General features: G+C 49.7%; 4 protein-coding genes and 1 non-coding gene across 5 annotated transcripts; 4 read left to right on the top strand and 1 right to left on the bottom strand.

Annotated features, from left to right (window-relative positions):
* Positions 1-854: 854 nt before the first annotated feature.
* On the top strand, positions 855-3203 carry LRP88_14672 (HET domain-containing protein; the record flags this gene model as incomplete). Its single annotated transcript, XM_083251009.1, has 1 exon — positions 855-3203. The coding sequence occupies one exon, from the start codon at positions 855-857 to the stop codon at positions 3201-3203; it is 2349 nt and encodes a 782-aa protein (XP_083093044.1).
* A 220-nt stretch (positions 3204-3423) lies between these two features.
* On the bottom strand, positions 3424-4850 carry LRP88_14671 (DUF3129 domain-containing protein; the record flags this gene model as incomplete). The annotated part of the gene is made up of 4 exons (XM_083251008.1): positions 3424-4172; positions 4224-4332; positions 4387-4679; positions 4733-4850. 4 exons carry the CDS (start codon positions 4848-4850, stop codon positions 3424-3426), a joined length of 1269 nt encoding a protein of 422 aa, XP_083093043.1.
* A 2957-nt stretch (positions 4851-7807) lies between these two features.
* LRP88_14670 (uncharacterized protein) lies at positions 7808-9362 on the top strand (the record flags this gene model as incomplete). The annotated part of the gene is made up of 2 exons (XM_083251007.1): positions 7808-8084; positions 8632-9362. 2 exons carry the CDS (start codon positions 7808-7810, stop codon positions 9360-9362), a joined length of 1008 nt encoding a protein of 335 aa, XP_083093042.1.
* A 2474-nt stretch (positions 9363-11836) lies between these two features.
* Positions 11837-13798, top strand: LRP88_14669 (uncharacterized protein; the record flags this gene model as incomplete). The annotated part of the gene is made up of 8 exons (XM_083251006.1): positions 11837-11949; positions 12005-12275; positions 12325-12471; positions 12523-12697; positions 12751-12862; positions 12925-13212; positions 13265-13522; positions 13576-13798. The coding sequence occupies 8 exons, from the start codon at positions 11837-11839 to the stop codon at positions 13796-13798; spliced, it is 1587 nt and encodes a 528-aa protein (XP_083093041.1).
* A 58-nt stretch (positions 13799-13856) lies between these two features.
* On the top strand, positions 13857-13968 carry LRP88_14668. The gene has a single exon. It is a non-coding gene; the product is annotated as a tRNA-OTHER (tRNA).
* The last annotated feature ends 677 nt before the right edge of the window (positions 13969-14645 follow it).

The raw sequence follows: 14645 nt of genomic DNA, 5'->3' as shown, positions 1-14645 counted from the left end.
ATAATAGAGATATTATATAATATAACGCAGAAATATATTAAATAAGAAGCTATTAATATATAATATTTAGTATTTTCTAAGGGAATAAATTAGGTATATTAGGTTTATTATTAATAGAGAGTCTTAGTATTGCTATATAAAAGAAAGGGGTTATATCTTAATAATAGGTTAAGAAAGCCTTAAAGGTAACTAAAGTATATATATTAATAGCTTAAGGGCTAAGTATCTATCTAAGGTGTAACAAGTATTATATATATATATTAGTATATCCTAGTGGCTTACTCTTAGGGTAATAAGGCTTACGTCTGAGATCATAAGACTCATGTTTAGAACCGTGAGTGATGTTCTGATAGGTCAAGGGAATGCAATTTTGTGGGTACACCTCTTCCCACGTGACGTGAGGCCTGTTGGGTCGTAACACAAGGCGTGAATTACTTGCCATTGTTTGGTCGGGCCGAGAAGACAGCACCAAGGGTGATGCAGCTTTTGGCAGTCGAGGACAATTAATTTAATCTCTAGAGAGATCAAATCTGCCGAGCAGGGCGTGTGAAGACGAGCACCGGCTTCACCCTCTCCTAATTATTGCTCGACAGTTGGAAACCTAGGAAATCTTATAGTAAGAGTTCACCTATTAGATAGGAATTTATGAAAAAATAACGGAGTATTTAATTCCCATCTCACAGGTCAGTTATGCAAGTATCAATAGTAAGCATGTAATTACCACATGTATTCATCAAATCCTGCCTCTGTAAGACAGCAGCCTAGTCTGTAGGCTGCCGTCTCCCCCCACATTCTATCAGATCACCTCAAAACAGAACAGGATCTACCTCCCTTGGACTCTTGACGACTTCACAATGGAAGTAAACTTGGCTGACCTCGACATCAGTGATACTTCTTCCTCGGGGGAACCTGAGGCTCCTGCAGCCGTTTCAGAGACGCCACCGCCCGAAGAAGTCCAATCAACTGCCAAGCTTTACGAGCATGAGCCTCTTGAGACAGGGTCGATCCGCCTCCTCTTCCTCCTTGAAGCTGACGAGGACGACGATGACCTGGAATGCGCTCTCCTACACTTTGAGCTCTCCGAGGTCACCGAATATACCGCTCTCTCCTACGTTTGGGGCGATGAAAGCAACCCATGCGCGATTTACATCGGCGACGACTATTTGCCGATCACCGCCAATCTCGAGGACGCGCTTCGTCATCTTAGACGGCGAGATCAGCCAGTATGGCTCTGGGTGGATGCATTATGCATTGACCAAGCACATACCGAGGAGCGGAACCATCAAGTACAACAGATGCGCCAGATCTACGAATCTGCGACGCAAACAGTGGTCTATCTCGGTGGCCAAACAGGTGGCAATACTGGCTACTCGGCCTGGAACTTTCTGGAACGCAATAGCACCTGGGCCCTCAATCGATATGGGGAGAAGGACTACACCCTCCCAGGAGAAATCGAGGATCAAGTTGACTTCCGCGGTGAACTTCACGATGTGTACCTCGACGTCTTGACCCGCGACTGGTTCAGCAGAGTGTGGGTTTTCCAAGAGGTTGTCGTCTCCGAAAAGGTCATGATTCAATGCGGCCCTCGTGGGGTTGCGTGGGATGACTTTTGCAAGCTGGTGATTCTAGAGAAGCGAGCACACGACCGCTACGGCCTGAGCCTTCAACAACAGGACTTATCGGACAACTTACGCCGTATCTGGCAGGCTCGAGTAGCTTTCCATCTTACAAAGGGCCAGGAGCACTGCCTGCCGGATTGGTACATGCTGACACTCAGCTCGAATGATGCCACAACCGACATACTCGACATGCTCGTCCGAGCTCGCCACCTCATGGCATCAGACCCAAGGGACAAGATCTTTGCCCTGCTAGGCATCAGCACGGGCTTTGGTTGGAAAGAGCTCGACACAATTGATTACGCAAACCCCACCAGTAGCGTCTACGCGAAATTTGCCATGGACGTGATGACCACCAGAAAGGATTATCGACCCCTAAGTTATCTCAACAGGTCATCTACGGTCGATTACCTCATTGAACTGCAACGTCTCTGGCTTGCCGAAAATGATTACTGGCAACAGATTATATCCGGCCAGAAGCCGTTTAGCATGCAAGAAGGGGAGCTGCTCGAAAGAAACCCTGCCTTGGAAATTACAGTGCTTGAAGAATGTCGAATCCAAGGGAGGCGCTTGTCGCCTGAATGCTACAAATACAGGGACCACAAGACAGTTCATCTGCCATCCTGGGTCCCGACTTGGCATTGTATCCACATGTCAACGTTCGAGCCTCGAGCCATCATTGAGGTTGTTGAAAAGCAGTCATCTTCCTCAGTCGAGGCTAATGATTATCGCGCCTTACTATCAACAAGCGCGTTTGCGGTTCATGGTCGTGTCATTGGAGAGCTACACGAGGCTATATCACCGGCTTCGGTCTTGGGCAACGATGAACTGGCCTTTGAGGAGCTCAAGCGAAGGTGGCGACGAAGCTCAGTCTATCAAAAGCATCCTCTGGAGGCTCAAATACTGACACTGTGGGCCCACATGCTTGATCTGACGGCTGTAAAAAGGCTTCACGTCCCTCGTGGTGTTCGGATCAACATGGTACACCAGTCTCCGGAGCTCCGGAGAAGGGAAGACTATGATGTGGGCGACATACTCAATCATCCACCAGGAAGCCTGAGAAAGTCATCGAGTACATCCTCTTTCTCAAACTTTCTAGACTTGAAGACCTGCCCACCCAAAGTCGGATCAATCGAGGCCCACCTCGTCTCTCGAGCACGCAAAACAGCCGAATGGTCGGATGAATCCCAGCCAACCTTCAAAAGAATCAACGGCCCAGAGTCCATCATCGATCAACGGGCCATCGGGGTCTATACGGCACGAGACACGACCCATTACCTACGTGGGACAGCATACACACCAGAAGTCCCAAGGTCACATCCCGTGCTTCTTCCAAGTTCTGCCAGATTCGGCGACTTGATTGCATACTTCCCCGGGGCCAAGGTTCCCTTCCTAGTTCGCCCCAACATGTATTCCCCGCTTCGGGTAGCCGAGATAAGGAATTTGATTCCTTCTGGGACCCTCCCGTTTTTGAACGACGAGGAGATGTATCTGGGGTGTGAGCTCATCGGCGAGTGTTGGATTAATGAGTTTGAAGTGATTGTCTCGGAGCAGGACAAACCAGACTGTGTGTTTGGTTTGCTATGAGCTTATCTTAGGTACTGGAAAGAACATAGAAAATAATATGAAGCCACAACTCTCACGAGAATCCCGCGATTTCCCAAATCACGCTAAAGTTTATTCAGAACGATAACCCAGTGATGAGGGCTTTTTATAATATTTTTTATCTAACTCGCTCCCTTTCACCCCCATCACTCCCCTTTTCCCTCTCGCATCACCCTCACTCGCATCTTTTTCCATGAACCTTCTAATGTTCATCTCCGGAAAGGTAGTTGCGCTTAGCCCATCGCATCTGAGAAAACGCTCGCTTTCCAAAGCCGCCGAAACCACCGCCGCCAAATCGACCGCCTCGGTTGCCCCCGGCGCGGTTTCCGTTGCCGCCGTTGTTACCGCCGCCGTTGTTGTTGTCGGTACCGCCGTTGTTTCCCCCGTTGGCGGCGTCGTTGCCGGTGTTGCCGTTATTGGCATTTCCATCGTTGCCAGTGGCGTTGTCACCGTTGTTGTTCCCGTTCCCGTTATTGTTACCATTGTTGTTTCCGTTGTTGCCAGTTCCGTTATCATTGCCGTTGTTGTTGTCATTGCCATTGCCATTGTTTCCGTTGTTGTTACCATTATTGTTGTTGCCGTTGTTGTTGCCACCATTGCCAGCGTCAGGGGTTTGCGTGGCATCTGGCTGACGTCCAAGAGAAACAGTGGGCGTCTCCTGAGGGAAAGCCGAAGTCACAATTGTGTTGCCTAGGAGAGCATCGACAGCCGCGCGGTTCTGCTCCGCATCGTCGGAACCTGCGTTCTGGTTCGCCTTAACGGCATCAGGGAAGTCGGCCTGGTTCTGTGCAACCTGGTCCGTGACCTCCTTCAGGGTCTTTGCGGTGGTGATTTTTTGCGGGCTGTTGGTCTTTTCCTCGGTGTCGATTTGTTGGACGGCGAAGCAACCGCCGAATGGACCAGCAAGGGCATTGTTGCGGCAGCGGACGGTGCAGATGTTGCCAGTCGAGGCTGTCTCAAGTTAGATGGTTGAAGATGTGGCGGTCTTCATGGGAAACATACCTCCGAAGCAGTTCAGGTCATCAGGCATCACGACAGTGATGTTGAATTGCTGTTCCTTGGCTTGCGACAGACCATTGGAACCAGGGACATTGTTCAGAACCGTCAAGTTCTAGGTTTAGCGTTAGTGAGTGTAATGGTTAGAACAACGGGGCGCTTGACTTACTTGAGAGATCTGGTTGGCGTTGCTGCTCTCATCCAGATCACAGACGTAAGGGCCAGCACCGTCCGCGTTGACCTGGTGGATGGTCACAGTAATCTCACTACCGGCTCGGACCTGGGTAACAGCTCCAGCAGAGAGAGCATTCTCCGTGTTCTCGCCAACATCAATGTTACCGGACAGCTCGGTTCGACCGCACTGGTTGACGACATTGGCTTGAATCTCGGCGTCGCGAATCAGGGTCGCGTCTTGCTGGCAAGGGTTGATGGTTGTGCAGTTGCGGGCGATCTCGGGGTCCACTAGAGTCCAATGAGTATTTGAGAACCAATGGTTATAGTTGCTGAGGTCTGACCTTGAAAACCCACACTGGCAGGAGAACCATCCTCGCCCTGAGCGTTGAGAATGACAGCATGGCCGTGGGCCAGTGCCAGTAGAGAAGAAGAGACAAAGAAAGACAAAAGAGAATGCATCTTGACTAAAGTGAGAGAGGTATGTAAAAGAGGAGTGTGCCAGCACAAAGAAGCAAAGTTAGAAAGTAAAGACGGTTAGAAAGAACAGGTCACCAGGACCTCGAAAGAAGAGAATCGAAGAGTTGAGCTGACACTGAAGGTGATGAGCGACAGAAAGAGAGGGAAGAAGATGAGGCTATATAGAAATCACACCACTTACCAGCGCTGCTAATCTCGTAGAGTACCTGTTACAGCGTCTGTCTCACCGTCGAGGGAGGCATTGTGTGAAGGGGTCCTTGACGGTCGCGATGTTACGGGGCCAATGAGCGGATCCGTTTGCCAGAGACTTTCAAGTGGGTTCTAGCGTCTGAGAGATGACACAAGTGCCAAGATGCTTCGGTAGGCGCCGAGGCAGGGGATGGGAAGATTGTAAGTAGGTGAGGAGGTATATCACCGGAAAGATGGACTAGGATTCTTTAACAGGCCAGGTACATGCCAATTGCAATCTCCAAGTCCGCTATGGCCCATAGATCGTAAATCCTCTACAAAAAATGGGCTGTAATGTCGTCGTGCGTCTATCTCCGTTCATCCGCTATTCCCGGCCATGAATCGAACGATGCTACCACCCATGATTAACCCGAGATCTCCTACACTCCTAAACTACGAAACCAAAAACACCTCCCGAACGCGTTTTAAAGCCCGTCCCCTGGGTTTCAATCGCGGTGGAGAATCTCGCGTCGCTTAGTGGCAGCTCGCGTTTGAGACCAGCTTGACGAGAAACGTGGTCGTTTCAAGGGGCTCGCCTGGCGCCTATCGCATTTCTTTGGCGAGTTTTAAGCCTAAGCTTGAAAGGGTGGTTTTGAATCGATAAACAGCCACATGTCCGGCTGCGCGAGTCAAGGTAAACAATGGGTTGCAACCTCGGATGGTTAATTCCACATGGTTATTGGCGGATGTTTGTCTCACTTGGTTCTAGGCTGGCTTCTTTGAGTTTCTGCTTGGCCGATACTCAGACGTCAGAGCCTCTAGCGTGCTTCTCCACCAGCCTTATCTGAGAGGATGGGACTGGTGGGAATAGCATCTTTGTGGTTTCATGAATGGTTTTGGACGAGATGGAACCCACACAGGCGGTTCCGCTCGGCGCTAATTATAGTGATTTGAATGATGTCTAAGAGATTTGCAAGAAAAATTGATGCGATGTTGGCGAGGATCGTGTTTGGTGAGGCCCTCACGTTCACAATGCCTAACCTACACCATCGAGGTCGCACGGCTTCAGAGAAGTAGCTACGAGGCATCTGGCCGTAAAATGAAAATTAGGAGTGATTTAATTTTTTTTTATTTTTTTTTTTCGTTTTCATTTAATCTTTGAAAATAGTTTTGCCTTGTCGTAGTCCCTGTGATATCTTTTTCATTATTGAGGTCTTAGTAAAATACTATCCTGGTCGAGCTTCAGATACATCTACCTACCTGAATTTCCACCAAGACATGAGTATTTTCATCAAGCTACAGTTTATCTAGTTCGTCCCGGCTCTCCATAATTATATGTCCGAATTCAGGGCTTATAAAAAGACTTATGCATTGGCTATCTTCCCGTCAATCACTCGGGGTAACACAACCGACTTAGGTATCTACGTTAATCGGGAAGAGTCCAGTTGCAGAATCTAATCGCAGATGCCTTGAAGATAAAGTAGCATTAAAACAGTTTTTGGATGAAACCTGAGCGCCTTGAATGATTCTCTAGACGTGTCGCAAACGCCAAAGGCGCGTTAGGCAGGGTCTTGGTTCATCTCCACCTAACCCACCCTACCAGTTGAGGCAATCTTCCCCTAAAGTTTGGCCATATTTTCCTGAAGAATGAACGAGAAAGGAAAAGCCAAGTGGAAATGACCAATCACTCCGTGACACCGCAAGTCGTGCGACTAATCAGGGGTAATGATAGGGCAGAGCATGTCACAGCTTTAGTCCCCGCTTCTTTGAGTGGTCTTGAGCTCAGGGTGGCTTTTGACCTGGACCTGGGTATCTTCAAAAGTGCCAGCAAGAATGAGACAAGGCGCCGGGAGCAGTATGGCACTCTCTAGCACCTATCATAGCAGGTAGGGATGAAGCCCTATATGCCTTAGATTAGTATGATCTGCTGAGTGCGAGAGACCAAGGCCTCGGGACCCCATTGATCTAACCCTAAAGGAAGCAGACTCCATCAAAGACGTCATTTATTGAGATAATGATGGGGACACTGGGCAGCTGACACGGCGAGCCGGTCTGCATTTGCATATCAAGTACCGGAGCGGATACCACAATGCCGCAGGTACGTAGCGGCTCCGTGAACTCTCGGATGGCGCCGGGGATCCCCGTTCTGTTCAAGGCGCCCCCAATAATGACATTTGAGGCCCTCAATCAATTTCCAATCACAGCTCTCCCAAGCATAGATCTGTCAGTATGAACCCATTCGAGCAGGAGCTGAATCACCTTGACAGCTCTGTGCGGTTGTACAAGGCTAGAAGGCTTTGCGAGTGGCGAGCTGTATCAAGGGTCATTTCAGCTGATATGCGGAATTGACGTCCTGTCAACAGGGATTCTCATCATATATCTCTTTGATCAGCAAAGCACTTCCTTGTCACCAGACGGGGGGTTGGAATAACCGACTCGTTAGCGTGTGGATGATCCCGGCGTTAAACTATCTTGAGGCAATTCGGCTAGACGGAACGGGAAAGAAGAGATCCTTGACAACGCTGCATGTCTCAGTTCAACTGCCGGCAATTGCACAATGGGCGCGGAACTCACAAATTGCGGAATCATTCGAGTTCTGAGCAGCTGAGTGAGTAAACTTAGGACCTCCTTGAACTATTTAACCCCCTTTTTGTTGGGCGCATATTCTATGAGGAAAAAAGTAGCTTCCCATCGACAACCCCTATCTCCGCAATTCTATCTTCCTCTTTTCATTACATGCAAGTCCTATCCTCTTCCATTGAGCCTCCAGTATGCAAATCTGCGTGCTTCAAGCCACTTGCCCAGACGGCCATATCCTCCATGAGCACGATGAGTACGCCGATCCAGGCCGCTATGTGAAGCAGCACAACTTCCACCACCGCTTCATCGACAAAGCCAACTATCGGCAGCAGATCGATGCTGCCGTGGCCGAAAAGCTTGACTCTTACATCAATTTCATGTGGGGACAGCCCGAGGATGAAGTCGCAGGCGTCGAGACTACAGAGTACTTCGAAAGCCTCAACGTGCCGTTCATTGGCCTTCGGGGTCGTATTCTACGCAAGTCGAAAGCTGATCTTTACGACGCGGCTCGCAAGAAGGGGAGCCCTCCAGTACCCTCGGCAGACCCCGATGTAGTTCCTGTCATTGTAAAGGCTGCCCGGAGCTGTGCAAGCCAGTTCCTGTCTGACAAATCCATCTGCTTTACAGCAGAGGAACGTGATGCGGCCATCGCCAACATTGATCGGCCGCTTCAACCTGGCCGGTTGAGAGCCTTGGTTATCCCCCAACTGACAAGAGCAAGCCCCCAACTCCGCCTCTGGAGATGAAGCCAGCCACGGTCTATGATCTTCCTGACGACATCATCGTGCAAGAATTCATCCCGGGAATCGATTACTCGGTCGTGGTCATTGAATTTGGAAAAACACCCATTACCTTGAACCCTACCATCTACAACTATCCTTCTAGCGAGGATGCCAGCAACAAGTACCGCTTTCTCACTTTGACATCAAGTTTCACCCTGAGCTATCTGAAAGTCTCGTCAATCGTGACGATGACCCCGAACTCTTCGACACGCTTCAAAGGCTAGCCGTAGAAGCTTTCCAAGCCAACGACATGGCCGGCGGCTCTTGGGGAAATGTCGACATCCGCATCAAGCCCGATGGCAAACCCGTCGTCATCGAGGTCAACCCCATGCCTGCAGTTTTTCTCCCTCTAGACTTTGGATACGAAGAGACTGTGATTTGGAACAGTTCGCCTGGAGAATATCGCGCCTTGCTGAACATCATGATGGCATCGTACATGATGCGGTCAGAGACCTATGATAATGTCCGCCAGGATTTGATTGGCAAGGTGTACAACCGAGTTGCACTCCAATATGACGCCCAGTACAACCCACAAAGCTCTGCAGAAGAAGTCTTCGGCCGCCTCTTGTCCAAGTTCAACTTTGACGGTAGTCTTCTGGACATTGCCTGTGGCACTGGTCTCTTTGGCCGTCTGATCCGAGCAGAGCAACATATCATGTGCTACCAAGCCATTCGCTTTGTGAGTGCCTTCGAGGTTTCTCTGGTGCTATCTAGATGCTTCCAATTGGCAAACAAGTCGGTGACGATTGGTGTCGACGAGATCCCTGAGGCGTACAACGAAGCCATCAAGAAGCTCCCACCTCCGAACAATGTGATGACGAGCATTAACCACGTTCAAGAAGTGAGAGACTTTGGAGTCCCGCGAGGGTGGAAGTTGGCTCTGGAGGAACAAGTTTTTGGTTGGAAGTCACCAAACACCAACGTGGATGTCAACACGACCCTGTTCCACTTCGAACAAATATAAGATGTTATACCTTGGAGATGGAAACATAGTTGATTACTATGACTATGTATTGATATAAAAAATATATTAATACCACTCATTCAGTCCACGAGTCCTGAATCGTAACTGCTGTTGACGCTGCAGAGAAGTAAAGTCCGTAAGGGTACCCGTACAAGCAGAAACAAATCATATCTTGTTTATTCCTTTTCTTTTTCTTTTTTTTCTCGACTTTCTTTTAGACCTGGTAATGCTCCTTGGCACCCGTACCTAACAAACTCACGGGATAGTAACTTCTCCCTGAGAGTCTGAAGTTGTGGGCAAACACCGTCGTTTAGCATCCTCATACGCATCAAACCCGACTTCGCATAGTTCCATCACCCGAACATTTCTGGAAGAAGGGAGGGCCCTACCTAATATCTGGCACAGCCCAGACTGGTTCTGGGCAAGCAGGTCCAAAAGAAGTGATACATTGACTCACAGCAGTCAAAGACCATGTTGACTGGGCATATTGCCCATCGCCGGCGGTAGTTGGGGCGTAAGGGTTTGACGTTGAATCATACTGGGACACAACTGGGAAAGGCAGCCAACATGTGTGTAGACCCACCCCGTGTAAGGCTTCTGGCTGCCGTCTATCGGTTGTCTCTCGAGTCTCACGTCATTATCCGGGGTGTGCTTATTGTGAATGACGGCGCAGATGACGGGTTGAAATGGACCGGGTGCCCCTCTATCGAGCCACGCTTCGTGTAGATCGAGTGTGTCGAGACACCACTTATCGACATAAATACAAGAGTTGTATTCATGTTTGAGTCGCCATCCATCGTTATGAGGGGCCGGCATCTTGATGGTCAGACCTTGTTCGTTCAAGGAGATGAACCGCTCCTGTATGTCCTCTTTAGAAGCGCTATGGAGCCTTTGGCGGTCCTCGATAATCGTCCAACGTAGTCGACCCCAGATGCTCCAGTGAGCACCGACGTCTTTCAGCTCATCTTTTACCGCATGCTTGAAGTGATACATATAACTCTTCCACTGGTCATCATCGGAGTAGTCGCATCGATAGACGGCAAAGCCCCATCTTTTCGATGGGGTGAGCGAATCGGGTCCCGGCAGACTGGATGTGGTTGCGGGCTTCGGCGCGATCATGGAGATGGAGCAAGAGAGGAGGAGAATGTTTTCAATGGCATGAGCCGAAAAAAATAGGGAGATGTCGGATTCTGTGAGGGAGAGGGAAGCTGGCATCTTATAGACAGGCAGGTCCTGTTAAACTTTTCATGGCTGCTCTTACATGAAGGCGAAGTAAAACCTAATGCGTTTCAACATGCAAATGAGTTGACGCTGCATGTCGTATTTCTCTTTTTTTCGTATTCGTTGCTTGACCCGAAAAGTTAATCGTAAAATCCTCATCCATCATGAGACCACGTCGTGCTATCGAGATATAATGATCTGCTTGATGAGACGGACCATGAAGAAAAAGACAAAGGCCGATCTTGCACGAACTTGACCAACCGGAATCACCGGACCCTGGAGAGGAGAAATGCAAGCACTCGTTATGTGAAAATGACCGTGTTACTTCATGGGCTGCATCGTAGCCAGCCCTCGCCATCAGTCTATGACATGTCGTTTGACTGTAGTCGGCATTTTCGGACATTGTCTATTCCCCGGCAGAATTCACCGATCTTTGTAGTCTAGATGAGCACGATCACACTTCACCTCAGATTTCTGTCGCCAGTATATTGCAATGACAACGCTTATGCAAATAACCTCACAGGAATATCCAAGTCGCCTCCAACCCAGCAAACATGAAGACTGACACCCTTGAATTTACTTCCATCATGACAAGCGCGGCATCCGTTCTCCTCACAGGGTTTCACATCCTTCTAGGGAAATCTCGCCCTAGGAGTGGACCTCAACGATCCTTTTATAATTCAAGCTTGACTTGTGGTTCGCATGAGCCCAGTTTCATGGGATGAATCCTTCGTCCCATTGGCTTAGACCACTCGGTAGCCCGAAACAGAAATCGTAGATCCCTTAATAGGAGAGAATTTGTATCACATAGAACATTCTGTCAGCCCAGCTGTTTTGGCCCCAGAATTGTTTCCGGCAGTGTTCGCTGGGGGTAAGCATACATCCCTGCAAGACATTGGCACGTCAGCCTATGACGAGCTGCATTCTCGTCCCGTGCTTCATCGTGGGCAGTTGCTTAATTAACAAATAAGTTGAAGGGTTCTGATGGAGGCTTTATCACGCTACCAAAGAGTTGCAATTCACACTTCTGAGCATGTCCGATGGGGAAGTGCGAATACCGAGCGTTTCTCTTGATCTTCGACACATGAACGGGGCGATAAGTTAGCAATCTTTTCAGGGGGCATAACCAGTAGAGTCCGAGAGTTTTCCTATGGAGTCCGAGATTACCGGATATTTAAACAGCGGGCACGCTCACCAGATTGCCGATGAGTTTAGAGGATTCGAGCTAGGCCACAACCATCCAGCTACCAACAATGTCTCCTTTCAAGAACAGACTCGTTTATCTTCTTGCCATCCTTCCCAGCATGGGAGTAGCACGCAATGTCTTGGGCCCCATGTGTCTAGATGGGCCTTGCTCTGATGGAAGGTATGCTTTTCCACCCTGAACGCATCAGCGAACTGTAAAGCTAATGGAAGCGCAGCTGCTGTGGTGCAGGAGGCTTCTGTGGCCTGACCGACGAATTTTGCGGTGCAGGTTGCACCAGTGGTCCCTGTAAGGAGGTCAATTGGAAGAGCCACTCGTGCGACATCGCCAATGACGAGGAGAAGCCCGGTGCTAATCGATGGAGAGAAGCAGAGGCTGGCTTTGCTTTTGATGAGGCCATCAACAAGTGGCTGGATGCGACTGAAGATGGTCTTGAGCGGTTCTTTGGCGAAGAAAAGGATGGTACTCGTCTTGACTTTCCGGGATTTGTAAGTCCCCCTCTCAAGATGCAGAGGTTTAAGCTTACGACTCGTGTAGATCTCTGCTGCGCTAGGTGGTCCAACTGGCATGAGGTGCCGAGAGCTTGTCGATCGCAATGGATGTGACAACTACTCCGACTGTGAGAACGAGAGTGACGGCCCTGGAGCCAACCTCGTGCTCAACTCTTTCGTGTCTCTAAACAATGTGAGCACCCTCCACTCCCTACGATACGACCTGTGACTGACGCCCAACTAGGTCATCTGGAACTGGTATGACCAGCTCGGCCGCACCGCTGGCTACGTCCAAAGCTCTATGGGCGATTTCTCCAAAACTTTTGCCCCCGTCCCCAACGAAGGAATGGGGCTTACTCTAATTCTGGACATGATTAGCTTTGGCTATGTTGCCATTGGTGCTCCCATGTGGAAGACTGGTAAGAACCCCCCTTCGGTACTCTGAGTGGCAGTTTTCTCACAATGAAATAAGTCTTCAAGAAGATGAACGTGATCAAGGATGGCGACAACTTTGCTGTTGTTGAGGGTCTGACTAAGGATCTCATCGGTCAGGGTGTTACTATCACCAAGGACGCAACCAGGGCGTAAGAGACCCCTTCACGACTTATCATTGCAGTTGAACGTGGCTAATAGGTGGTATCAATAGCGGAACACAGCTCACGTCCCAAAACACCCTTGAGGAGCGCGTCGGCAACATGATCAGGGCGTGGTACGCGGCGACTGACTCCCTCAACCAACACTTCTTCAGCGGCGATCCCCTCGGCCTCAACGATAACCTGGATTTGCTTAAGAAAACGATTGCTGACGGCAAGTTTGCTGACGCAAGCTTGGATCTGTTGACTGCCGAGGAGATCGACCAGCAGGCGAGACGTGCCATCTATGGCCAGCTTATCCCATACGCTTGGGCTGTGGGAACATCAGAGTCTTCACCATTGTGAGTACCCTTACTGCTAGCGGCGATGGCACCATTCTAACTTGAGGTTTAGCTTGCTGCGATCTGGCAAGAAGTGCAGCGATGGAGGTCGGCCCGACCATGTTCCTGGGGACGCCCCCAGCTGGTGGTTCTCTGACGACAATGGCTTCGACGAGGTTTTCTATCTTTTGGGCGCCCAAGGAAAGGATAACTGCGTCAACGAGGATCTCTTCACTGGCTTCAAGTGCCGCGACTTCACTAGACTCCCCGGTATCAAGGAGCTTGACGGATTTAAGTGGGGTGGTGTTACTGAGGAAGACATTACTACTGCGTGAGTAACATCCACTTATCCATATACCAGCGGTTCGAACACTGACTTTTTAGCGCCTTCAACACTTGGTGGTACAAGAACGAACAGACCAACAATCCCCGCCCTGACGAGGAGACCGACATCAACGCCAACGACATGCTCTCAGACATCATCGACATGGAGATCCGTGCCCCTGGACTTGTCTGGCTGCCCATCTGCGGCGGTGACGAGGCCCACAGCAACTGGGAGAACAACCTCAATGGCAAGGGCAAGTCTGCACACTACCCGTGCAACTAAGGGATCTTGAGGGGCAGCGGGTATTGGAGCAGGATACGACGTTGCTCGCGACCAAATAGCCAAGGTGGCCGAGTGGTCTAAGGCGCTGTGCTTAAGAAAGCTAAGCTTACTCCCAGTAACATGGGTCCACAGTATCGAGAGATTCTTGGGTTCGAACCCCAATCTTGGCATTTACTTTTTTTTAACTCGGCTTCTGCATAACTGCAATGCTAAACGTGCCGTTTAATTTTTGACCAGCAGCCACTCGACGGGCCCTAATGATGCCTTGATTTTTATGACATATACTTTGACAATACACGACTCATGCGAGTTCATTGTCACGTAGAGAGCTCATTAACGGTTATACCCACTTATCTATACGCGAGTACCACAACTTGGGAGCCAAGCAAATAGTGTCTGACGAGAAATCCTTCGCTTTATCAGCTCTCCTGATATGCTCCCTCCCAAGAGTCATGCAACCCAGCCGTTTCTCAAGCCTTGACTCACTGCGGCTCCGCAAGATGTCAAGCCCAACCAATATCAGTCGATCACAACACCACATCCGCCAGCCACCTAGCCATTCTTAGAGCTGTCTGTCCCGAGTACGCGGTTAAACCCAGGTGGAAGCCAAAACGTTGACATGGCGTGCTGTCAAGCTTTAGATTCGCGAACCGCGATAAGCTCCACCGGTCTTGCAGACGGCCTATGGCGACGCCTGTCCTGTTTTACAGATATCTCGGCTACGGACATGTTCCATGACATCGTGCTTTGTCACACGAATGACGCAAACGAAGGCTGAATCCTTCAGAGCAAGGTTGCTGCAGATGTGGTGGGGTTGCATGAACGGGCTGTATTAAAGACGAAGATC

Source organism: Fusarium phalaenopsidis (assembly GCF_050370095.1).
Source record: "Fusarium phalaenopsidis strain FUZ10S chromosome Unknown contig_32376, whole genome shotgun sequence".
NCBI classification, from domain to species: Eukaryota; Fungi; Ascomycota; class Sordariomycetes; order Hypocreales; family Nectriaceae; genus Fusarium; species Fusarium phalaenopsidis.
Note: the sequence above shows the minus strand (reverse complement) of the source record. Positions and strands in the feature narration are given on the sequence as shown.